We start from the raw sequence: 25,528 nt of genomic DNA on the forward strand, positions 1-25,528 counted from the left end.
GGGAGAGGTGTAAATCGGGAGGCGTGTAAATCGGGAGTAGTGCAAATTGGGAGGGGTGTAAATCGAATGGGTACAAATCGGGAGGGTTGTAAATTGGGAGGAGTGTAAATTGGGAGGGGTGTAAATCGGGAGGGGTGTAAATCGGGAGGGGTGTAAATCGGACAGGTGTAAATCAGGAGGGGTGTAAATCGGGAGGGGTGTAAATCGGGAGGGGTGTAAATTGGGAGGGGGGCAAATCGGGAGGTGTGTAAATTGGGAGGGTGTAAATCGGTAGGGCTGTAAATGGGACGGGTGTAAATCGGGAGGGGTGTAAATCGGACGGGTGTAAATCAGGAGAGTAGTAAATCGGGAGAGGTGTAAATTGGGATGGGACAAATCGCAGGTATGTAAATTGGGAGGGTGTAATTCGGGAGGGCTGTAAATCGGACGGGTGCAAATCGGGAGGGGTGTTAATAGGGAGGGGTATCTATCGGGAGAGGTGTAAATCCGGAGGCGTGTGAATCGGGAGCGGTGCAAATTGGGAGGGGTGTAAATCGGGAGGGGTATAAATCAGACAGGTGTAAATCAGACGGGTGGAAATCGTGTGGGGTGTAAATTGGGAGGTGTGTAAATCTGGATGTGTAAAAATCGGGAGGGTGCAAATCTGGAGGGTGTAAATCGGGAGGGATGTAAATCGGGAGGGATGTAAATTAGGAGGGGTGTAAATCGGGATGTGTGTAAATCGGGAGGGTGTAAACCTGGAGGGTGTAAATCGGGAGGGATGTAAATCGGGTGGGCGTAAAACGGGAGGGATGTAAATCGGGGGTGTAAAACGTGAGGGGCGTAAATTAGGAGGGGTGTAAATTGCGAGGAGTGAAAATCGGGAGGGATATAAATTAGGTGGGGTGTAAATCGGGATGTGTGTAAATCGGGAGGGTGTAAATCTGGAGGGTGTAAATTGGGAGTGATGTAAATCGGGAGGGTGTGAAACGTGAGGGGCGTAAATTAGGAGGAGTGTAAATTGTGAGGAGTGAAAATCGGGAGGAGTGTAAATCGGGAGGGGTGTAAATCGGGAGGGGTGTAAATCGGGAGTTCTGTGAATCGGAACGGGTGTAAATCGGTAGGGGGGTAAATCGCGAGGGGTATAAATCGGGACGGGTGTAAATCAGACTAGTGTAAATCAGGACGGGTGTAAATCGGACGGGTGTAAATTGGGAGGGGGGCAAATCGGGAGGTGTGTAAATTGGGAGGGTGTAAATCGGGATGGGTGTAAATTGGGATGGGACAAATCGCAGGTGTGTAAATTGGGAGGGTGTAATTCGGGAGGGCTGTAAATCGGACGGGTGTAAATCGGGAGGGGTGTTAATAGGGAGGGGTATCTATCGGGAGAGGTGTAAATCGGGAGGCATGTGAATTGGGAGCGGTGCAAATCGGGAGGGGTGTAAATTGGGAGGTGTGTAAATCGGGAGGTGTAAATCCGGAGGGGCGTAAACGGGGAAGGGTGGAAATCGTGTAGGGTGTAAATTGGGAGGTGTGTAAATCTGGATGTGTAAAAATCGGGAGGGTGCAAATCTGGAGTGTGTAAATCGGGAGGTATGTAAATCGGAGGGATGTAAATTAGGAGGGTTGTGAATCGGGATGTGCGTAAATCGGGAGGGTGTAAATCTGGAGGGTGTAAATCGGGAGGGATGTAAATTGGGAGGGTGTGAAACGTGAGGGGCACAAATTAGGAGGGGTGTAAATTGCGAGGAGTGAAAATCGGGAGGGGTGTAAATCGGGAGTTCTGTGAATCGGAACGGGTGTAAATCGGTAGGGGGGTAAATCGCGAGGGGTGTAAATCGGAACGGGTGTAAATCGGGACGGTTGGAAATCAGGAGGTGTGGAAATTGGAAGAGGTGTAAATAGGGAGGGGTGTAAATCTGGAGGGGTGCAAATCGGGAGTTGTGGAAATCGGGAGTGGTGTAAAACGGGAGGGGTGTAAATCGGGAGGTGTGGAAATCGGGAGGAGTATAAATTAGAAGAGGTGTAAATCGGGAGGGGTGTAAATTGGGAGGGTTGTTAATTGGGAGGGGTGTAAATCGGGAGGTGTTTAAATCGGGAGGGGTGTAAATCTGGAGGGGGTTTTATTGGGAGGGGTGTAAATCGGGAGGGGTGTAAATCGAGAGGAGTGTAAACCGGAAGGGGTGTAAATCGGCAGTTGTGGCAATCGGGAGGTATGTAAATTGGAAGAGGTGGAAATCAGGAGGGGTGAGAATTGGGAGGGGTGTAAATTAGGTGGGGTGTAAATCGGGATGTGTGTAAATCGGGAGGGTGTAAATCTGGAGGGTGTAAATCGGGAGGGATGTAAATCGGGAGGGATGTAAATTAGGAGGGGTGTAAATTGCGAGGAGTGAAAATCGGAAGGGGTGTAAATCGGGAGGGGTGTAAATCGGGAGTTCTGTGAATCGGAACGGGTGTAAATCGGGAGGGGGGTAAATCGCGAGGGGTGTAAATCGGAACGGGTGTAAATCGGGAGGTGTGGAAATTGGAAGAGGTGTAAATCGGGAGGGGTGTAAATCGGGAGGGGTGTAAATCGGGAGTTCTGTGAATCGGAACGGGTGTAAATCGGTAGGGGGGTAAATCGCGAGGGGTATAAATCGGGACGGGTGTAAATCAGACTAGTGTAAATCAGGACGGGTGTAAATCGGACGGGTGTAAATTGGGAGGGGGGCAAATCGGGAGGTGTGTAAATTGGGAGGGTGTAAATCGGGATGGGTGTAAATTGGGATGGGACAAATCGCAGGTGTGTAAATTGGGAGGGTGTAATTCGGGAGGGCTGTAAATCGGACGGGTGTAAATCGGGAGGGGTGTTAATAGGGAGGGGTATCTATCGGGAGAGGTGTAAATCGGGAGGCATGTGAATTGGGAGCGGTGCAAATCGGGAGGGGTGTAAATTGGGAGGTGTGTAAATCGGGAGGTGTAAATCCGGAGGGGCGTAAACGGGGAAGGGTGGAAATCGTGTAGGGTGTAAATTGGGAGGTGTGTAAATCTGGATGTGTAAAAATCGGGAGGGTGCAAATCTGGAGTGTGTAAATCGGGAGGTATGTAAATCGGAGGGATGTAAATTAGGAGGGTTGTGAATCGGGATGTGCGTAAATCGGGAGGGTGTAAATCTGGAGGGTGTAAATCGGGAGGGATGTAAATTGGGAGGGTGTGAAACGTGAGGGGCACAAATTAGGAGGGGTGTAAATTGCGAGGAGTGAAAATCGGGAGGGGTGTAAATCGGGAGTTCTGTGAATCGGAACGGGTGTAAATCGGTAGGGGGGTAAATCGCGAGGGGTGTAAATCGGAACGGGTGTAAATCGGGACGGTTGGAAATCAGGAGGTGTGGAAATTGGAAGAGGTGTAAATAGGGAGGGGTGTAAATCTGGAGGGGTGTAAATCGGGAGTTGTGGAAATCGGGAGTGGTGTAAAACGGGAGGGGTGTAAATCGGGAGGTGTGGAAATCGGGAGGAGTATAAATTAGAAGAGGTGTAAATCGGGAGGGGTGTAAATTGGGAGGGTTGTTAATTGGGAGGGGTGTAAATCGGGAGGTGTTTAAATCGGGAGGGGTGTAAATCTGGAGGGGGGTTTATTGGGAGGGGTGTAAATCGGGAGGGGTGTAAATCGAGAGGAGTGTAAACCGGAAGGGGTGTAAATCGGCAGTTGTGGCAATCGGGAGGTGTGTAAATTGGAAGAGGTGGAAATCAGGAGGGGTGAGAATTGGGAGGGGTGTAAATTAGGTGGGGTGTAAATCGGGATGTGTGTAAATCGGGAGGGTGTAAATCTGGAGGGTGTAAATCGGGAGGGATGTAAATCGGGAGGGATGTAAATTAGGAGGGGTGTAAATTGCGAGGAGTGAAAATCGGAAGGGGTGTAAATCGGGAGGGGTGTAAATCGGGAGTTCTGTGAATCGGAACGGGTGTAAATCGGGAGGGGGGTAAATCGCGAGGGGTGTAAATCGGAACGGGTGTAAATCGGGAGGTGTGGAAATTGGAAGAGGTGTAAATAGGGAGGGGTGTAAATCTGGAGGGGTGTAAATCGGGAGTTGTGTAAATCGGGAGTGGTGTAAAACGGGAGGGGGTAAATCGGGAAGGGTGTAAATCGTGAGGGGGTAAATCGGGAGGGGCGAAAATTGGAAGAGGTGGAAATCGGGAGGGGTGTAAATCGGGAGGGGTGTAAATTGGAAGAGGTGTAAATCGGGAGGGGTGTAAATCGGGAGGTGTGTAAATTGGAAGAGGTATAAATCGGGAGGGGTGAGAATTGGGAGGGGTGTAAATCGGGAGGGATGTAAATCGGGAGGGGTAGAAATCAAACAGATGTAAATCGGGACGGGTGTAAATCGGGAGGGGTGTAAATCGGGAGTGGTGTAAATTGGGAGCGGTGTACATCGGGAGGGGTGTAAAACGGGAGGTGTGCAAATTGGGAGGGGTGTAAATCGAGAGGTGTGTAAATTGGAAGCAGTGTAAATCAAATGAGTGTAAATCGGGAAATGTGTAAATCGTGCGGGGTGTAAATCAGACAGGTGTAAATTGGGAGCTGCTTAAATCGGAAGGGGCAGAAATCGGGAGGGGTGTAATTCGGGAGGGTTGTAAATTGGGAGTGGTGTAAATCAGACGGGTGTAAATCGGGAGGGGTGTGAATTGGGAGGGGGGCAAATCGGGAGGTGTGTAAATTGGGAGGGTGTAAATCGGTAGGGCTGTAAATCGGATGGTTGTAAATCGGGAGGGGTGTAAATCGGACGGGTGTAAATCGGGAGGGGTGTTAATAGAGAGGGGTAACTATCGGGAGAGGTGTAAATCGGGAGGCGTGTGAATCGGGAGCGGTGCAAATTGGGTGGGGTGTAAATCCGGTGGGGTGTAAATCGGGAGGGGTATAAATCAGACGGGTGTAAATCAGACGGGTGTAAATCGGGAGGGGTGTAAATTTGAGGTGTGTAAATCGGGAGGTGTAAATCCGGAGGGGCGTAAATGGGGAGGGGTGGAAATCGTGTGGGGTGTAAATTGGGAGGTGTGTAAATCTGGATGTGTAAAAATCGGGAGGGTGCAAATCTGGAGGGTGTAAATCTGGAGGGATGTAAATCGGGAGGGATGTAAATCGGGTGGGTGTAAATCGGGAGGGATGTAAATCGGGAGGGTGTGAAACGTGAGGGGCGTAAATTAGGAGGGGTGTAAATTGCGAGGAGTGAAAATCGGGAGGGGTGTAAATCGGGAGGGGTGTAAATCGGGAGTTCTGTGAATCGGAACGGGTGTAAATTGGTAGGGGGGTAAATCGCGAGGGGTGTAAATCGGAACGGGTGTAAATCGGGACGGTTGGAAACCGGGAGGTGCGGAAATTGGAAGAGGTGTAAATAGGGATGGGTGTAAATCTGGAGGGGTGTAAATCAGGAGTTGTGTAAATCGGGAGTGGTGTAAAACGGGAGGGGGTAAATCGGGAGGGGTGTAAATCAGGAGGGGTGTAAATCGGGAGGTGTGGAAATCGGGAGGAGTATAAATTAGAAGAGGTGTAAATCAGGAGGTGTGTAAATCGGGAGGTTTGTTAATTGGGAGGGGTGTAAATCGGGAGCTTTGTTAATTGGGAGGGGTGTAAATCGGGAGGTGTTTAAATCGGGAGGGGTGTAAATCTGGAGGGGGGTTTATTGGGAGGGGTGTAAATCGGTAGGGGTGTAAATCGAGAGGAGTGTAAACCGGAAGAGGTGGAAATTGGGAGGGGCGAAAATTGGAAGAGGTGGAAATCGGGAGGGGTGTAAATTGGAAGAGGTGTAAATTGGGAGGGGTGAGAATTGGGAGGGCTGTAAATTAGGTGGGGTGTAAATCGGGATGTGTGTAAATCGGGAGGGTGTAAATCTGGAGGGTGTAAATCGGGAGGGATGTAAATCGGGAGGGTGTGAAACGTGAGGGGCGTAAATTAGGAGGGGTGTAAATTGCGAGGAGTGAAAATCGGGAGGGTTGTAAATCGGGAGGGGTGTAAATCGGGAGTTCTGTGAATCGGAACGTGTGTAAATCGGTAGGGGGGTAAATCGCAAGGGGTGTAAATCGGAACGGGTGTAAATCGGGACGGCTGGAAATCGGGAGGTGTGGAAATTGGGAGTGGTGTAAAACGGGAGGGGGTAAATCGGGAGGTGTGTAAATTGGAAGAGGTGTAAAACGGGAGGATGTAAATCGGGAGTTGTGTAAATTGGAAGAGGTGTAAAACGGGAGGGGTGTAAATCGGGAGGTGTGTAAATTGGAAGAGGTGTAAATCGGGAGGGGTGAGAATTGGGAGGGGTGTAAATCGGGAGGGATGTAAATTATGGAGGGGTGTAAATCGGGAGGAGTAGAAATCAAACAGATGTAAATCGGGAGGGGTGTAAATCGGGAGGGGTGTAAATCGGGAGTGGTGTAAATTGGGAGCGGTGTACATCGGGAGGGGTGTAAAACGGGAGGTGTGCAAATTGGGAGGGGTGTAAATCGAGAGGTGTGTAAATTGGAAGCAGTGTAAATCAAATGAGTGTAAATCGGGAAATGTGTAAATCGTGCGGGGTGTAAATCAGACAGGTGTAAATTGGGAGCTGCTTAAATCAGGAGGGGCGTAAATCGGAAGGGGCAGAAATCGGGAGGGGTGTAATTCGGGAGGGTTGTAAATTGGGAGTGGTGTAAATCAGACGGGTGTAAATCGGGAGGGGTGTGAATTGGGAGGGGGGCAAATCGGGAGGTGTGTAAATTGGGAGGGAGGTAAATCAGGAGTTGTATAAACCGGGATGGGTGTAAATCCGACGGGTGTAAATCGGGAGGGGTGTATATCAGACAGGTGTAAATCGGGAAGGGCGCAAATCGGGAGGGGTGTATTTCAGACGGGTGTAAATCTGGTAGGCTTCGGGAGCGTTCAAATTGGGAGGGTGTAAATGGGGATGGGTGTAAATCGGGAGGGGTGTAAATCGGGACAGGTGTAAATCGGGAGGGTTTAAATCAGGACAGGTGTAAATCGGGAGGGGTGTAAATTGAGAGATGTGCAAATCGGGAGGGGTTTAAATTAGGACTGGTTTAAATCGGGAGGGGTGTAAATCGGGGGGGGGTAAATCGGGAGGGGGGTAAATCGGGAGGTGTGTAAATCGGGAGGGGTGTAAATCGGGAGGTGTGTAAATCGGGAGGTGTGTAAATCGGGAGGGGTGTAAATCGGGAGGGGTGTAAATCGGGAGGGGTGTAAATCGGGAGGGGTGTAAATTGGAAGAGGTGTAAATCGGGAGGGGTGTAAATCTGGAGGTGTGTAAATTGGAAGAGGTGGAAATCGGGAGGGGTGAGAATTGGGAGGGGTGTAAATCGGGAGGGATGTAAATTGGGAGGGGTGTAAATCGGGAGGGATGTAAATCGGGAGGGGTGTAAATCGGGAGGGGTGTAAATCAAACAGATGTGAATCGGAACGGGTGTAAATCGGTAGGGGGGTAAATCGCGAGGGGTGTAAATCGGGAGGGGTGTAAATCAGACGAGTGTAAATCAGGAGGGGTGTAAATCGGACGGGTGTAAATCAGGAGGGGTGTAAATCGGGAGGGGTGTAAATTGGGATGGGACAAATCGGAAGGTGTTTAAATTGGGAGGGTGTAATTCGGGAGGGCTGTAAATCGGACGGGTGTAAATCGGGAGGGGTGTTAATAGGGAGGGGTATCTATCGGGAGAGGTGTAAATCAGGAGGCGTGTGAATCGGGAGCGGTGCAAATTGGGAGGGGTGTAAATCCGGAGGGGTGTAAATCGGGAGGGGTATAAATCAGACGGGTGTAAATCAGACGGGTGTAAATCAGGAGGGGTGTAAATTGGGAGGTGTGTAAATCTGGATGTGTAAAAATCGGGAGGGTGCAAATCTGCAGGGTGTAAATCGGGAGGGATGTAAATCGGGATGGATGTAAATTAGTAGGGGTGTAAATCGGGATGTGTGTAAATCGGGAGGGTGTAAACCTGGAGGGTGTAAATCGGGAGGGATGTAAATCAGGTGGGTGTAAAACATGAGGGATGTAAATCGGGGGGGTGTAAAACGTGAGGGGCGTAAATGAGGAGGGGTGTAAATTGAGAGGATTGAAAATCGGGAGGGGTGTAAATTAGGTGGGGTGTAAATCGGGATGTGTGTAAATCTAGAGGGTGTAAATCGGGAGGGATGTAAATCGGGAGGGTGTGAAACGTGAGGGGCGTAAATTAGGAGGGGTGTAAATTGCGAGGAGTGAAAATCGGGAGGGGTGTAAATCGGGAGGGGTGTAAATCGGGAGTTCTGTGAATCGGAACGGGTGTAAATCGGTAGGGGGGTAAATCGCGAGGGGTGTAAATCGGAACGGGTGTAAATCGGGAGGTGTGGAAATTGGAAGAGGTGTAAATAGGGAGGGGTGTAAATCTGAAGGGGTGAAAATCGGGAGTTGTGTAAATCGGGAGTGGTGTAAAACGGGAGGGGATAAATCGGGAGGGGTGTAAATCGGGAGGGGTGTAAATCGGGATATGTGGAAATCGGGACGAGTATAAATTAGAAGAGGTGTAAATCGGGAGGGGCGTAAATCGGGAGGGTTGTTAATTGGGAGGGGTGTAAATCGGGAGGTGTTTAAATCGGGAGGGGTGTAAATCTGGAGGGGTTTTTTTTGGGAGGGGTGTAAATCGGGAGGGGTGTAAATCGAGAGGAGTGTAAACCGGAAGGGGTGTAAATCGGCAGTTGTGGCAATCGGGAGGTGTGTAAATTGGAAGAGGTGGAAATCGGGAGGGGTGTAAATCGGGAGGGTTGTTAATTGGGAGGGGTGTAAATCGGGAGGTGTTTAAATCGGGTGGGGTGTAAATCTGGAGGGTTTTTTTTTGGGAGGGGTGTAAATCGGGAGGGGTGTAAATCGAGAGGAGTGTAAACCGGAAGGGGTGTAAATCGGCAGTTGTGGCAATCGGGAGGTGTGTAAATTGGAAGAGGTGGAAATCGGGAGGGGTGTAAATCGGGAGGGGTTTATATTGGAAGAGGTGTAAATCGGGAGGTGTGTAAATCGGGAGGTGTGTAAATTGGAAGAGGTGTAAATCGGGAGGGGTGAGAATTGGGAGGGGTGTAAATTAGGTGGGGTTTAAATCGGGATGTGTGTAAATCGGGAGGGTGTAAATCTGGAGGGTGTAAATCGGGAGGGGTGTAAATTGGGAGGTGTGTAAATCGGGAGGTGTAAATCCGGAGCGGCGTAAATGGGGAGGGGTGGAAATCGTGTGGGGTGTAAATTGGGAGGTGTGTAAATCTGGATGTGTAAAAATCGGGAGGGTGCAAATCTGGAGGGTGTAAATCGGGAGGGATGTAAATCGGGAGGGATGTAAATTAGGAGGGGTGTAAATCGGGAGGGATGTAAATCGGGGGGTGTAAAACGTGAGGGGCGTAAATTAGGAGGGGTGTAAATTGCGAAGAGTGTAAATCAGGAGCAGTGTAAATTAGGTGGGGTGTAAATCGGGATGCGTGTAAATCGGGAGGGGTGTAAATCGGGAGGGGTGTAAATCGGGAGGGGTGTAAATCGGGAGTGGTGTAAATTGGGAGCGGTGTACATCGGGAGGGGTGTAAAACGAGAGGTGTGCAAATTGGGAGGGGTGTAAATCGGGAGGTGTGCAAATTGGAAGCAGTGTAAATCAGATGAGTGTAAATCGGGAGATGTGTAAATCGTGCGGGGTGTAAATCAGACAGGTGTAAATTGGGAGGTGCTTAAATCAGGAGGGGCATAAATCGGAAGGGGCAGAAATCGGGAGGGGTGTAATTCGGTAGGGTTGTAAATTGGGAGTGGTGTAAATCAGACGGGTGTAAATCGGGAGATGTGTAAATTGGGAGGGTGTAAATCGGTAGGGCTGTAAATCGGATGGGTGTAAATCGGGAGGGGTGTTAATAGGGAGGGGTAACTATCGGGAGAGGTGGAAATCGGGAGGCGTGTGAATCGGGAGCGGTGCAAATTGGGAGGGGTGTAAATCCGGAGGGGTGTAAATCGGGAGGGGTATAAATCAGACGGGTGTAAATCAGATGGGTGTAAATCGGGAGGGGTGTAAATTGGGAGGTGTGTAAATCGGGAGGTGTAAATCCGGAGGGGCGTAAATGGGGAGGGGTGGAAATCGTGTGGGGTGTAAATTGGGAGGTGTGTAAATCTAGATGTGAAAAAATCGGGAGGGTGCAAATCTGGAGGGGGTAAATCGGGAGGGATGTAAATCGGGAGGGATGTAAATTAGGAGGGGTGTAAATCGGGATGTGTGTAAATCGGGAGGGTGTAAACCTGGAGGGTGTAAATCGGGAGGGATGTAAATCGGGTGGGTGTAAAACGGGAGGGGCGGAAATTAGGAGGGGTGTAAATTGCGAAGAGTGAAAATCGGGAGGGGTGTAAATTAGGTGGGGTGTAAATCGGGATGTGTGTAAATCGGGAGGGTGTAAATCTGGAGAGTGTAAATCGGGAGGGATGTAAATCGGGAGGGTGTGAAACGTGAGGGGCGTAAATTAGGAGGGGTGTAAATTGCGAGGAGTGAAAATCGGGAGGGTTGTAAATCGGGAGGGATGTAAATCGGGAGGGTGTGAAACGTGAGGGGCGTAAATTAGGAGGGGTGTAAATTACGAGGGGTGTAAATCGGGAGTTCTGTGAATCGGAACGGGTGTCAATCGGTAGGGGGGTAAATCGCGAGGGGTGTAAATCGGAACGGGTGTAAATCAGGACGGTTGGAAATCGGGAGGTGTGGAAATTGGAAGAGGTGTAAATAGGGAGGGGTGTAAATCTGAAGGGGTGTAAATCGGGAGTTGTGTAAATCGGGAGTGGTGTAAAACGGGAGGGGGTAAATCGGGAGGGGTGTAAATCGGGAGGGGTGTAAATCGGGAGGTGTGGAAATCGGGAGGTGTATAAATTAGAAGAGGTGTAAATCGGGAGGGGTGTAAATCGGGAGGGTTGTTAATTGGGAGGGGTGTAAATCGGGAGGTGTTTAAATCGGGAGGGGTGTAAATCTGGAGAGGATTTATTGGGAGGGGTGTAAATCGGGAGGGGTGTAAATCGAGAGGAGTGTAAACCGGAAGGGGTGTAAATCAGCAGTTGTGGCAATCGGGAGGTGTGTAAATTGAAAGAGGTGGAAATCGGGAGGGGTGTAAATCGGGAGGTGTGTAAATTGGAAGAGGTGTAAATCGGGAGGGGTGAGAATTGGGAGGGGTGTAAATTCGGTGGGGTGTAAATCGGGATGTGTGTAAATCGGGAGGGTGTAAATCTGGAGGGTGTAAATCGGGAGGGATGTAAATCGGGAGGGTGTGAAACGTGAGGGGCGTAAATTAGGAGGGGTGTAAATTGCAAGGAATGAAAATTGGGAGGGGTGTAAATCGGGAGGGGTGTAAATCGGGAGTTCTGTGAATCGGAACGGGTGTAAATCGGGAGGGGGGTAAATCGGGAGTTCTGTGAATCGGAACGGGTGTAAATCGGGAGGTGTGGAAATTGGAAGAGGTGTAAATAGGGAGGGGTGTAAATCTGGAGGGGTGTAAATCGGGAGTTGTGTAAATCAGGAGTGGTGTAAAACGGGAGGAGGTAAATCGGGAGGGACGAAAATTGGAAGAGGTGGAAATCGGGAGGGGTGTAAATCGGGAGGTGTGTAAATTGGAAGAGGTGTAAATCGGGAGGGGTGAGAATTGGGAAGTGTGTAAATCGGGAGGGGTGTAAATCGGGAGGGGTGTAAATCGGGAGGGGTAGAAATCAAACAGATGTAAATCGGGAGGGGTGTAAATCGGGAGGGGTGTAAATCGGGAGTGGTGTAAATTGGGAGCGGTGTACATCGGGAGGGGTGTAAAACAGGAGGTGTGCAAATTGGGAGGGGTGTAAATCGGGAGGTGTGTAAATTGGAACCAGTGTAAATCAGTTGAGTGTAAATCGGGAGATGTGTAAATCGGGCGGAGTGTAAATCAGACAGGTGTAAATTGGGAGGTGCTTAAATCAGGAGGGGCGTAAATCGGAAGGGGCAAAAATCGGGAGGGTTGTAATTCGGTAGGGTTGTAAATTGGGAGTGGTGTAAATCAGACGGGTGTAAATCGGGAGGGGTGTAAATTGGGAGGGGGGCAAATCGGGAGGTGTGTAAATTGGGAGGGTGTAAATCGGTAGGGCTGTAAATCGGATGGGTGTAAATCGGGAGGGTTGTAAATCGGACGGGTGTAAATCAGGAGAGTTTTAATTCGGGAGGGCTGCAAATTGGGATGGGGCAAATCGGAAGGTGTGTAAATTGGGAGGGTGTAAATCGGGAGGGCTGTAAATCGGACGGGGTGTTATTCGGGAGGGGTATCAATCGGGAGAGGTGTAAATCGGGAGGCGTGTAAATCGGGAGCAGTGCAAATTGGGAGGGGTGTAAATCGAATGGGAATAAATCGGGATGGTTGTAAAGTGGGAGGAGTGTAAATTGGGAGGGGTGTAAATTGGGAGGGGTGTAAATCGGGAGGGGTGTAAATCGGGAGGGGTGTAAATCGGGAGGGGTGTAAATCGGGAGGTGTCTAAATTGGAAGAGGTGTAAATCGGCAGGGGTATAAATCGGGAGGGTTGTTAATTGGGAGGGATGTAAATCGGGAGGTGTTTAAATCGGGAGCGGTGTAAATCGGGAGGGGCATAAATCGGGAGTGGGGTTTATTGGGAGGGGTGTAAATCGGGAGGGGAGTAAATCGGGAGTGGTGTAAATCGGGAGGGTTGTAAATCGGGAGGGGTGTAAATCGGGAGTGGTGTAAATTGGGAGGAGTGTAAATCCGGAGGGCTATAAATCGGGAGGGGTGTAAATTGTGAGAGGTGTAAATCGGGGGGGGGTGGAAATCAAACGGGTGGAAATCGGGAGGGGTGTAAATCAGGAAGGGTAGAAATCAAACGGATGTAAATCTGGAGGGGTGTAAATCGGGACGGGTGTAAATCAGGAGTGGTGTAAATTGGGAGCGGTGTACATCTTGAGGGGTGCAAAACGGGAGGTGTGTAAATCGGGAGGTGTGTAAATTGGAAGCAGTGTAAATCAGATGGGTGTAAATTGGGAGGGTGTAAATCGGGAGGGGTGTAAATCGGGAGGGGGGAAAATCGGGAGGTGTGTAAATTGGGAGGGTGTAAATCGGTAGGGCTGTAAATGGGACGGGTGTAAATCGGGAGGGGTGTAAATCGGACGGGTGTAAATCAGGAGAGTTGTAAATCGGGAGGGTTGTAAATTGGGATGGGACAAATCGGAAGGTGTGTAAATTGGGAGAGTGTAATTCGGGAGGGCTGTAAATCGGACGGGTGTAAATCGGGAGGGTTGTAAATTGGGAGGAGAGTAAATTGGGAGGGGTGTAAATTGGGAGGGGTGTAAATCGGGAGGGGTGTAAATCGCGAGCGGTGTCAATCGGGAGGGGTGTAAATCAAACTGGTATAAATTGGGAGGTTTACAAATCGGGAGGGGCGTAATCAGGAGTGGTGTAAATCGGGAGGGTTGTAAATCGGGAGGGGTGTAAATTGGGAGGTGTGAAAATCGGGAGGAGTGTAAGTCGGGAGGTGTGCAAATCGGGAGGGGGGAAAATCGGGAGGGAGGTAAATCAGGAGTTGTATAAACCGGGATGGGTGTAAATCCGACGGGTGTAAATCGGGAGGTGTTTAAATCGGGAGGGGTGTATATCAGACAGGTGTAAATCGGGATGGTGTAAATCGGGAAGGGCGCAAATGGGGAGGGGTGTATTTCAGACGGGTGTAAATCTGAAGGTGCGTGCTTCGGGAGCGTTTAAATCGGGAGGGTGTAAATGGGGATGGGTGTAAATCGGGAGGGGTGTAAATCGGGACAGGTGTAAATCGGGAGGGTTTAAATCAGAACAGGTGTAAATCGGGAGGGGTGTAAATTGAGAGATGTGCAAATCGGGAGGGGTTTAAATTAGGACTGGTTTAAATCGGGAGGGGTGTAAATCGGGAGGGGTGTAAATCGGGAGGTGTATAAATCGGGAGGTGTGTAAATCCGGAGGGGTGTAAATCGGGAGGGGTGTAAATCGGGAGGTGTGCATATCGGGAGGTGTGCAAATCGGGAGGGGTGTAAATCGGGTGGATTGTAAATCGGGAGGGGTGTAAGTTGGGAGGGGGATAAATCAGGAGAGGTAGGTAAATCGGGAGAGGTATAAATCGGGAGGGGCCTAAATCAGGAGGGGCGTAAATCAGACGGGTCTAAGTCTGGAGGGGGGAAAATTGGGAGGGAGCTAAATCGCAACGCTGTAAATCGGGAGGGGTGTAAATCGGGAGGGGCGTAAATCAGGAGAGGTGAAAATCTGGAGGTGTGTAAATCGGGAGGGGCGTAAATCGGGAGGGGCGTAAATCGGGAGGGGGGTAAATCAGACGGGTGTAAATCGGGAGGGTTGTAAATCGGGAGGGGTGTAAGTCGGGAGGGGGGAAAATCAGGAGGGATGTAAGTCGGGAGGGGGGAAAATCGGGAGGGATGTAAATCGGGAAAGGTGTAAATCGGGTGGGGTTTTAAATCGGGAGGGGTGTAAATCGGAGGGGTGAAAATCGGGTTGGATGTTTATCAGGAGGGGTGTAAATCGGGAGGGGTGTAAATCGGGAGGGATGTAAATCGGGAAGGGTGTAAATCGGGTGGGGTTTTAAATCGGGAGGGGTGTAAATCGGAGAGGTGAAAATCGGGTTGGATGTATATCAGGAGGGGTGTAAATCGGGAGGGATGTAAATCGGGAGGGGTGCAAATCGGGAGGGGTGTAAATCGGGAGGGGTGTAAATCGGGAGGTGTGTAAATCGGGAGGGGTGTAAATCGGGAGGGGTGTAAATCGGGAGGGGTCTAAATCGGGAGGTGTGCAAATCGGGAGGGTTGCAAATCGGGAGGGTGGCAAATCGGGAGGGGTGTAAATCGGGAGGGGTGTAAATCGGAAGGGGTGTAAATCGGGAGGGGTCTAAATCGGGAGGGTTGTAAATCGGGAGGGGTCTAAATCGGGAGGGTGTAAATTGGGAGGGTTGCAAATCGGGAGGGGTGTAAATCGGGAGGGGTCTAAATCGGGAGGGTGTAAATCGGAAGGGGTGTAAATCGGGAGGGGTCTAAATCGGGAGGGGTGTAAATCGGGAGGGGTCTAAATCGGGAGGGGTGTAAATCGGGAGGGGTGTAAATCGGGAGGGGTGTAAATCGGGAGGGGTGTAAATCGGGAGGGGTCTAAATCGGGAGGGTGTAAATCGGGAGGGGTGTAAATCGGGAGGGGTCTAAATCGGGAGGGGTGTAAATCGGGAGGGGTGTAAATCGGGAGGGGTCTAAATCGGGAGGGTGTAAATCGGGAGGGTTGCAAATCGGGAGGGGTGTAAATCGGGAGGGGTGTAAATCGGAAGGGGTGTAAATCGGCGAGGGGGTGTAATTCTGGCGCGGTGTAAATCGGGCGGGCGTCTAATTCTGGCGTGCGCCCAGAACCCGCAAAATTCCCACGGGAGACATCGGTTAAAATGGGACTTTTGAACATACACAATGGTGTGAAGGGGGAAGAGCATAACTGCACCATCCTGTTGATCGTTAAGCCTCTCAGTGATGGTGGGCACTGCACACAAACAGTGGCAAAATGACACCAGGACCAAACAGTCTTTCTTACTTCACATCGGCTCATAATTTGCGTGAGTGGCGAAGTGGAGGTTTTACCCGCTTGGCCCGAAGTAAGCTTCGCACAAAGATCTCGCAATCACTGTGTCGAGAACTTCGGGTTTTCCTATGTTCAATTCAAATCAATAGAGGTTAGTTTGGATCAACTTGTGCAAGTGCTGTGACATTAATAAGCTCTCTGAACAGCCAATCAAAACACACAATTCTCACAGGCCGCGAACAAGGAAATGAGTCAGCTCTTAAAATTCTAACTTTTCAAAAATGTTGGAGAGAGCAAAACAAAGATAGAGGCTCTCACATGAGAAAAAAACCCAAACCTGAAATAAAGATGAACAAACTTTAAAAGTTTTAAAGTTTCTTAAAAATGTTAATTTTATTAAAATGGATACATTTCACACGGCACAACATTGAAATTAATTTATCAGGCCCATAACATTCCTTTTGCTATCATTACGCTGTTAAAACTTCAGTTACACCTAATCCCATTGGATCTGGCGTTTAGTGGGGAATTTAAGAGTGTACTCACTGCAGAAGAGCCGAAGTTTTTGTCCGTTTCCCTGGTTTGAGTGATTTCATTGATTACTGGCTCTGTAGGGGTGGGAGGGGCAGAGCACAACCTGTGTCGCAGCTGTGAATGACAGACCGCAACTTCAGGATTTCCACATGCGCATGCGCCAAATCCTGAAGTTGCGGTCAGTTTCAAAGGCGGAATGCCGCCAGTTCGTCGTCAGCCGGGCCGCAAATGCTGGACAAACGAAATTCAATTTTATTCAGTCTTTCATTTTGTTTTGAAATGCTAACACAGACACAGGTTTAAAGGCTGAAACAGAGAGTATTAGTTAATTGAGCGATGTTTGTGGTGGAGGGTATGGGTTTATTTTTAACAATTTAGAACGAAAGGGATAGTGGGGTAGAACTTGATTTTGTGCACAGGTGTAAAACGAGTGATAGTGAATCAGCATCCCGTTTTACCTCTCTCCCGTTGATTTAAATGGAAATAAAAAATGTGAGAAATATAAAATGCAAACTCCAGCCATTGGCGTGTCAGTCATGTTCAGTGGGCAGCACTCTCACCTCTGAGTCAGAAGGTTGTGGGTTCAAGTCCCATTCCAGAGACTTGAGCACAGAATCTAGGTTGACAGTCCAGTGTAATACTGAGAGAGTGCTGCACTGTCAGAAGTGCCATCTTTCAAATGAGATCTTAAATCATCTTCTGTCTCAGGTAGATATAAAAGATCAGCGACACTATTTAAAGAAGAGCAGGCAAGTTCTCCCCGGTATCCCGGGCAATATTTATCCCTTAACCAACATCACGAAAACAGATTTTTGGGGCTGTAATTGCCCCTCTCCTTAAGGCCTATTACCACCGCAAATCGGCGGCCATGCTGTGGAGTGGAGTGGCCATCGACATTTCATGGACTGGCCGCTGCTAGCCAAAATGCCCTCCTGCATTTTCCCGGCGGTGCCCATATTTCCACCCCCGCCGCCCCCCTCACCACTGCTCTGCTGCAGCTGATCTGCGGTAAGCACATCATCACCGTTCACACCGCCAATCTAACATCCGGTCGGCGACATTCCCCTTGGAAAACCTTTGGCCCGCCCGCCGGTGACAAAAACTGTTTTTTCCCAGTGGTCCAGTGAGGTTATGGCCTTCTGCAGCGGCGGTGCAGATTCCCTTAAAGGGGATGGTGCACTGCTATAGCCGCCAATTTTTATTTTGTCGGCCGACTGCCATGTCGGCCCGATAAATCTGCCCCGGGGTTCGGCCGGGCCGCCAACAGGTAGCCTGGCACCCCCTCTTGGGTGCCAGGCCACTGGCCCGGCCGAAATCCTCCCTGGCGGCCCAGTGGGTCGAAGTTTTATAATCGCGGAGGCTCTCCCCTTTAAGTGAAGGGGAGAGCCATGGTCACGAGGCGCTGTGATGACGTCATCGCGGCGATGACTTCGCTCCGCACCGACCTTCCACCCTTCAGGTGTTGCCACCGTCCCCATTCAGACCGACTTCCGGAGTCAAGGAAAAAAAAAACAAAGAGTGGAATGTCAAGAAACGACCTGAGCCACAGCCGTGGTAAAAACCATTCAAATGGGGGGGTGTGTGCCCCGTTTCGGGCAGGGGGCAATTTGTACCCCATTATGTGGTCATTAGCACATTGCTGTTTGTGGGACTTGGCTGCCATGTGCAAATTGACTGTTGCGTTTCCTGCATTAAAACAGTGATTACACTTCACAAGTACTTCATTGGCTGAAAAGCAGTTTGGTATATCATGAGTTCATGAGAGGCGCTGTAGAAATGCACATCTTTCTTTTAAACAGACCTGTTTACGGATTTTATGGTTACCTTCTTACACACATAGTCTCCAGGCAGGTACACCACTGACTTGAGACGCTTCAACATGTCGTAGACCATCTGTCTGTCACAGCCCTATGGAGAGGTGAAGCAAATGAAATGAGGAATAAACTTTCAGCTCCTGTACAGGCTGCTTTTCTTCATCTACCGTTTCATCAGGTAGAAATAGGGTTATCGCGTGGAGAAGTATCGCAAGTCAACTGAGTAGGTCAGAATCTGTGATCTCAACTGAATTTGCGTCTCCAAGCTGTGCAGCGGGCATGATGCACAGCCGCATGACGTGATCGCAGCTGTATTTAAAGGGACAGCCCACAAACATAAATTGGAGGTGTTCAGGATGGACGGTGGATATCTACCAAGGGCAGCACCCAGATTTAATGACGCCTCGCTGGAATTACTGCTGGGAGCAATCAGGTTTAGGAGGAACACACTTTTCCCAGCAATGGGGAAAAATAAACATAGAAACATAGAAAATAGGTGCAGGAGTAGGCCATTTGGCCCTTCAAGCCTGCACCGCCATTCAATAAGTTCATGGCTGAACATGCAACTTCAGTACCCCATTCCTGCTTTCTCGCCATACCCCTTGATCCCCCTAGTAGTAAGGACTTCATCTAACTCCTTTTTGAATATATTTAGTGAATTGGCCTCAACAACTTTCTGTGGTAGAGAATTCCACAGGTTCACCACTCTCTGAGTGAAGAAGTTTCTCCTCATTTCGGTCCTAAATGGCTTACCCCTTATCCTTAGACTGTGACCCCTGGTTCTGGACTTCCCCAACATTGGGAACAGTCTTCCTGCATCTAACCTGTCTGAACCCATCAGAATTTTAAACGTTTCTATGAGGTCCCCTCTCATTCTTCTGAACTCCAGTGAATACAAGCCCAGTTGATCCAGTCTTTCTTGATAGGTCAGTCCCACCATCCCGGGAATCAGTCTGGTGAACCTTCGCTGCACTCCCTCAATAGCAAGAATGTCCTTCCTCAAGTTAGGAGACCAAAACTGTACACAATACTTCAGTTGTCTCATCAAGGCCCTGTACAACTGTAGCAACACCTCCCTGCCCCTGTACTCAAATCCCCTCGCTATGAAGGCCAACATGCCATTTGCTTTCTTAACCGCCTGCTGTACCTGCATGCCAACCTTCAATGACTGATGTACCATGACACCCAGGTCTCGTTGCACCTCCCCTTTTCCTAATCTGTCACCATTCAGATAATAGTCTGTCTCTCTGTTTTTACCACCAAAGTGGATAACCTCACATTTATCCACATTATACTTCATCTGCCATGCATTTGCCCACTCACTTAACCTATCCAAGTCACTCTGCAGCCTCATAGCATCCTCCTCGCAGCTCACACTGCCATCCAACTTAGTGTCATCCGCAAATTTGGAGATACTGCATTTAATCCCCTCGTCTAAATCATTAATGTACAGTGTAAACAGCTGGGGCTCCAGCACAGAACCTTGCGGTATCCCACTAGTCACTGCCTGCCATTCTGAAAAGTATCCATTTACTCCTACTCTTTGCTTCCTGTCTGACAACCAGTTCTCAATCCATGTTTAACACTACCCCCAATCCCATGTGCTCTAACTTTGCACATCAAACTCTTGTGTGGGGCCTTGGCGAAAGCCTTCTGAAAGTCCAAATATACCACATCAACTGGTTCTCCCTTGTCCACTTTACTGGAAACATCCTCAAAAAATTCCAGAAGATTTGTCAAGCATGATTTCCCTTTCACAAATCCACGCTGACTTGGACCTATCATGTCACCTCTTTCCAAATGTGCTGCTATGACATCCTTAATAATTGATTCCATCATTTTACCCATTACTGAGGTCAGGCTGACCGGTCTATGATTCCCTGTTTTCTCTCTCCCTCCTTTTTTAAAAAGTGGGGTTACATTGGCTACCCTCCACTCGATAGGAACTGATCCAGAGTCAATGGAATGTTGGAAAATGACTGTCAATGCATCCGTTATTTCCAAGGCCACCTCCTTAAGTACTCTGGGATGCAGTCCATCAGGCCCTGGGGATTTATCAGCCTTCAATCCCATCAATTTCCCCAACACAATTTCCCGACTAATAAGGATTTCCCTCAGTTCCTCCTCCTTACTAGACCCTCTGACCCCTTTTATATCCGGAAGGTTGTTTGTGTCCTCCTTAGTGAATACCGAAGCAAAGTACTTGTTCAATTGGTCTGCCATTTCTTTGTTCCCCGTTATGACTTCCCCTGATTCTGACTGCAGGGGATCTACGTTTGTCTTTACTAACCTTTTTCTCTTTACATATCTATAGAAACTTTTACAATCCGTCTTAATGTTCCCTGCAAGCTTCTTCTCGTACTCCATTTTCCCTGCCCTAATCAAACCCTTTGTCCTCCTCTGCTGAGTTCTAAATTTCTCCCAGTCCCCGGGTTCGCTGCTATTTCTGGCCAATTTGTATGCCACTTCCTTGGCTTTAATACTATCCCTGATTTCCCTTGATAGCCACGGTTGAGCCACCTTCCCTTTTTTATTTTTATGCCAGACAGGAATGTACAATTGTTGTAGTTCATCCATGCGGTCTCTAAATGTCTGCCATTGCCCATCCACAGGCAACCCCTTAAGTATCATTCGCCAATCTATCCTAGCCAATTCACGCCTCATACCTTCAAAGTTACCCTTTAAGTTACCCTTTAAGTTCTGGACCATGGTCTCTGAATTAACTGTTTCATTCTCCATCCTAATGCAGAATTCCACCATATTATGGTCACTCTTCCCCAAGGGGCCTCGCACAACAAGATTGCTAATTAATCCTCTCTCATTACACAACACCCAGTCTAAGATGGCCTCCCCTCTCGTTGGTTCCTCGACATATTGGTCTAGAAAACCATCCCTTATGCACTCCAGGAAATCCTCCTCCACCGTATTGCTTCCCGTTTGGTTAGCCCAATCTATGTGCATATTAAAGTCACCCATTATAACTGCTGCACCTTTATTGCATGCACCCCTAATTTCCTGTTTGATGCCCTCCCCAACATCACTACTACTGTTTGGAGGTCTGTACACAACTCCCACTAACGTTTTTTGCCCTTTGGTGTTCTGCAGCTCTACCCATATAGATTCCACATCATCCAAGCTAATGTCCTTCCTAACTATTGCATTAATCTCCTCTTTAACCAGCAATGCTACCCCACCTCCTTTTCCTTTTATTCTATCCTTCCTGAATGTTGAATATCCCTGGATGGTGAGTTCCCAGCCCTGATCATCCTGGAGCCACGTCTCTGTAATCCCAATCACATCATATTTGTTAACATCTATTTGCACAGTTAATTCATCCACCTTATTACGGATACTCCTTGCATTAAGACACAAAGCCTTCAGACTTGTTTTTTTAACACCCTTTGTCCTTTTAGAATTTTGCTGTACAGTGGCCCTTTTTGTTCTTTGCCTTGTGTTTCTCTGCCCTCCACTTTTCCTCATCTCCTTTCTGTCTTTTGCTTTTGTCGCCTTTTTGTTTCCCTCTGATTCCCTGCATTGGTTCCCATCCCCTTGCCATATTAGTTTAACTTCTCCCCAACAGCACTAGCAAACACTCCCCCTATGATATTGGTTCCGGTCCTGCCCAGGTGCAGACCGTCCGGTTAATACTGGTCCCACCTCCCCCAGAATCAGTTCCAATGCCCCAGGAATTTGAATCCCTCCCTGCTGCACCACTGCTCAAGCCACGTATTCATCTGCACTATCCTGCGATTCCTACTCTGACTAGCACGTGGCACTGGTAGCAATCCCGAGATTATTACTACTTTTGAGGTCTTACTTTTTAATTTAGCTCCCAGCTCCTTAAATTCGTTTCGTAGGACCTCATCCCTTTTTTTATCTATGTCATTGGTACCAATGTGCACCACGACAACTGGCTGTTCTCCCTCCCTTTTTAGAACGTCCTGCACCCGCTCCGAGACATCCTTGACCCTTGCACCAGGGAGGCAACATACCATCCTGGAACCTCGGTTGCGGCCGCAGAAACACCTATCTATTCCCCTCACAATTGAATCCCCTATCACTATCGCTCTCCCACTCTTTTTCCTGCCCTCCTGTGCAACAGAGCCAGCCACGGTGCCATGAACTTGGCTGCTGTGCCCTCCCCTGATGAGTCATCCCCCTCAACAGTACTCAAAGCAGTGTATCTGTTTTGCAGGGGGATGACCACAGGGGACCCCTGCACTACCTTCCTTGCACTACTCTTCCTGATGGTCTTCCATTCCCTAGCTGGCTGTGGATCCTTCTCCTGCGGTAAGACCAACTCACATCATTCTCAGCATCGTGGATGCTCCAGAGTGAATCCACCCTCAGCTCCAATTCCGCAACGTGGTCCGTCAGAAGCTGGAGGCAGATACACTTCCCGCAGATGTAGTCGTCAGGGAAATGTCCCTGAGTTCCCACATGGTACAGGAGGAGCATATCACGTGACCGAGCTCTCCTGCCATGACTTAACCCTTAGATACACTTAAATTGGTGACAACACTGTTACAGGTTACTTACTGATATAAAAAAGAAAAAGAAAAACTATTTACCAATCACCAGTCAATCACTTACCCCTTTGGCTGTGATGTCACCTTTTGATTCCTTTCTACTTCTTTTCTGCTTTTTCTCCCGGCTGGAGCTCCACAAGCTGGGCCTTTTATAGGCCTCACCACGCTGCTCCCGCCTCTCGCCGACTGCCGCTGCCTGTGGAACACCCGCTGGGCCTTTTATAGGCCTCACCACGCTGCTCCTGCCTCTCGCCGACTGCCGCTGCCTGTGGAACACCCGCTGGGCCTTTTATAGGCCTCACCATGCTGCTCCCGCCTCTCGCCGACTGCTGCCGCCTGTGGAACACCCGCTGGGCCTTTTATAGGCCTCACCATGCTGCTCCCGCCTCTCGCCGACTGCCGCTGCCTGTGGAACACCCGCTGGGCCTTTTATAGGCCTCACCACGCTGCTCCCGCCTCTCGTCGACTGCCGCTGGCTGTGGAACACCCGCTGGGCCTTTTATAGGCCTCACCACGCTGCTCCCGCCTCTCGCCGACTGCCGCTGCCTGTGGAACACCCGCTGGGCCTTTTATAGGCCTCACCACGCTGCTCCCGCCTCTCGCCGACTGCCGCTGCCTGTGGAACACCCGCTGGGCCTTTTATAGGCCTCACCACGCTGCTCCCGCCTCTCGCCGACTGCCGCTGCCTGTGGAACACCCGCTGGGCCTTTTATAGGCCTCACCACGCTGCTCCCGCCTCTCGCCGACTGCCGCTGTTGCTGTTGCTCTCACTAGGAAGGTGTGTCTGGAGGTGGCTCAGGAGGTTCAGAGCAGTGGTATTGTGCCCGTGTCATGGATACAATGTAGGAAGAGGTTTACGGACTGAACCAGTTCAAGAAAAGTGAGTACGTTTGCTGATTCAACTATATCTTTTGTTTTAAGCCCTCACCCCCATTTTCACTGTGTTTTGTTAAGTGTTCTCCGTCACATCACTCCTCACACCCTCACAGCTTTCAGCAGCACCCAGCTTTCTCTTTCTATACACTTCATCACCTCCCCATTTAGCCATCCACCATTCACAATCACTCCAAGCCTTATGCAATTTGATGCATGTGTCTCCTAGTTACCCTCGCCGAATACACTGCATCCATTGGGTGGATACCTCACCATCACTCACACAGCTCTGTTTTTAAGCCCCTTGTAGTAAAATATTCTGCTTTTCAATTCTTCCTAACTAAGGGATAATTTCCCACTTTCCCACCTGATAATTTCCCAATCATTGAATTGGTCTACATCCCTTTTGCAGGCTCTTTATATCCTCCTCACAGCTTACTTTCCCACCGAGCATTGTATCATCAGCAAACTTGGATACATTACACTTAGTCTCCTTGTCTAAATTATTGATATAGATTGTTAATAACTGAGACCCAACCACTGATCCTTGCGGCATTCAACTAGTTTCACCCTGCCTTCCTGAAAATGACCCGTTTATTCCGACTCTGTTTTCTGTCCGTCAACTAATCCTCAATCCATGCTAATATATTACCCCCAATCCCATGAGCCTTAATCTTCTGAAACAACCTCTTGTGTGCCACCTTATCAAATGCCTCCTGAAAATCCAAATACACACATCCACTGGTTCTCCTTTATCTACCCTGCTGGTTACACCCTCAAAAAACTCAAGTAGATTTGCCAAACACAATTTCCCTTTTATAAAACCATGTTGACTCTGCCTAATCTTATTATGATTTTCTAAGTGCTCCATTACCACTTCCTTAATAATGGATGCCAGCATTTTCCCTACTACTGATGTCAGGCTAACTGGCCTGTAGTTCCTTGTTTTCTCTCTCCCACATTTCTTGAACAGTGGGGTTACATTTGCTACCTTCCAATCCACGGGGACCATTCTAGAATCAAGGGAATTCTGGAAGATCAAATCCAATGCATCCACTATCTCTGCAGCCACACCTTTTAAAACCCTAGGATGTAGGCCATTGGTCCAGGGGATTTGATGGCCTTTAGTCCCATTAATTTCTCCAGTACTATTTCTTTACTAATATTAATTGCTTTAATTTCCTCACTTTCATTAGAGTCTTGATTTCTCACACTTTCCAATATATTCTTTGCATCTTCTACTGTGAAGACAGACACAAAATATTTGTTTAACGTCTCCCACATTTCCTTATTCCCCATTATAATTTCTTCTGTTTCTGCCTCTTAAGGGACCCACGTTTACTTTCGCTAATCTTTTCCTTTTTACATACTTGTAAAAGCTCTTACAATCTGTTTTTATATTTGTTGCCAGTTTACTCTCCTATTTTCTCCCTCTTTATCACTTTCTTGGTCATCCTTTGCTGATTTATAAAATCCTCCCAATCCTCAGGCTTACTACTCTTTGTGGCAACATTGTAAGCCTCTTCTTTTAATCTAATGCTATCCTGAACTTCTCGAGTATCCATGGTTGTACCACTTTTCCAGTGAAGTTTTCATTCCTCACTGGAATGTATATTCATTGAGAATTATTAATTATTTCTTTTAATGTTTGCCATTGCTTATCCACCATCATATATTTTAATCTAATTTCCCATTCTACCTCAGCCAACTTACCTCTCATACCTCCGTAATTAGCTTTTTTTGAATTCAGGACCCTAGTTTTGGACTTAAGCACATCACTCCCAAACTCTCAAACGTAATATGAAATTCTATCATATTATGATCACGCTCCCCAGGGGGTCCTTTACTATAAGATTACTAAGTAACCGTGTCTCATTACACAATACTAGATCTAAAATAGCCTGTTCCCTAGGTGGTTCCTCAACATATTGTCCTAGAAAACTGTCTCAAATGCAAGCTACTTTTGCCAATTTGGTTTGCCCAGTCTATAAGAAGATTAAAGTCCTCCGTGATTATTGCATTACCTTTATTACATGCTCCTCTAATTTGATGAGCTATATCTGTCCAACACTAAGGTTACTGTTAAGGGGCCAATAAACTGCTCCCACCAGTGTTTTCTGCTCTTTGTTACTTCTTAGCTCCACCCATACTGATTCTACAACCTGACTTTCTGGGCTAAGATCCTTTCTCTCTACTGCCTTTACTTCATCTTTTATTATCAGGGCTACCCCACATCATTTTCTATTTTGCCTAGCCTTTCTAAAAGTC

General features: G+C 48.6%; 1 protein-coding gene across 2 annotated transcripts in view; it reads right to left on the reverse strand.

The window, feature by feature from the left end:
• Positions 1 to 25,528, reverse strand: part of LOC139278737 (cyclic nucleotide-gated channel beta-1-like) — a 320,039-nt gene that overhangs the window by 239,457 nt on the left and 55,054 nt on the right. For both annotated transcript variants that reach the window (XM_070897829.1, XM_070897830.1), the window contains one exon: positions 17,869 to 17,952. In XM_070897829.1, coding sequence (XP_070753930.1) covers positions 17,869 to 17,952 — 84 coding nt within the window. The remainder of the gene's footprint in view (positions 1 to 17,868; positions 17,953 to 25,528) is intronic.

The sequence above is a fragment of the Pristiophorus japonicus genome, chromosome 13, assembly GCF_044704955.1.
Source record: "Pristiophorus japonicus isolate sPriJap1 chromosome 13, sPriJap1.hap1, whole genome shotgun sequence".
Classification (NCBI taxonomy): domain Eukaryota; kingdom Metazoa; phylum Chordata; class Chondrichthyes; family Pristiophoridae; genus Pristiophorus; species Pristiophorus japonicus.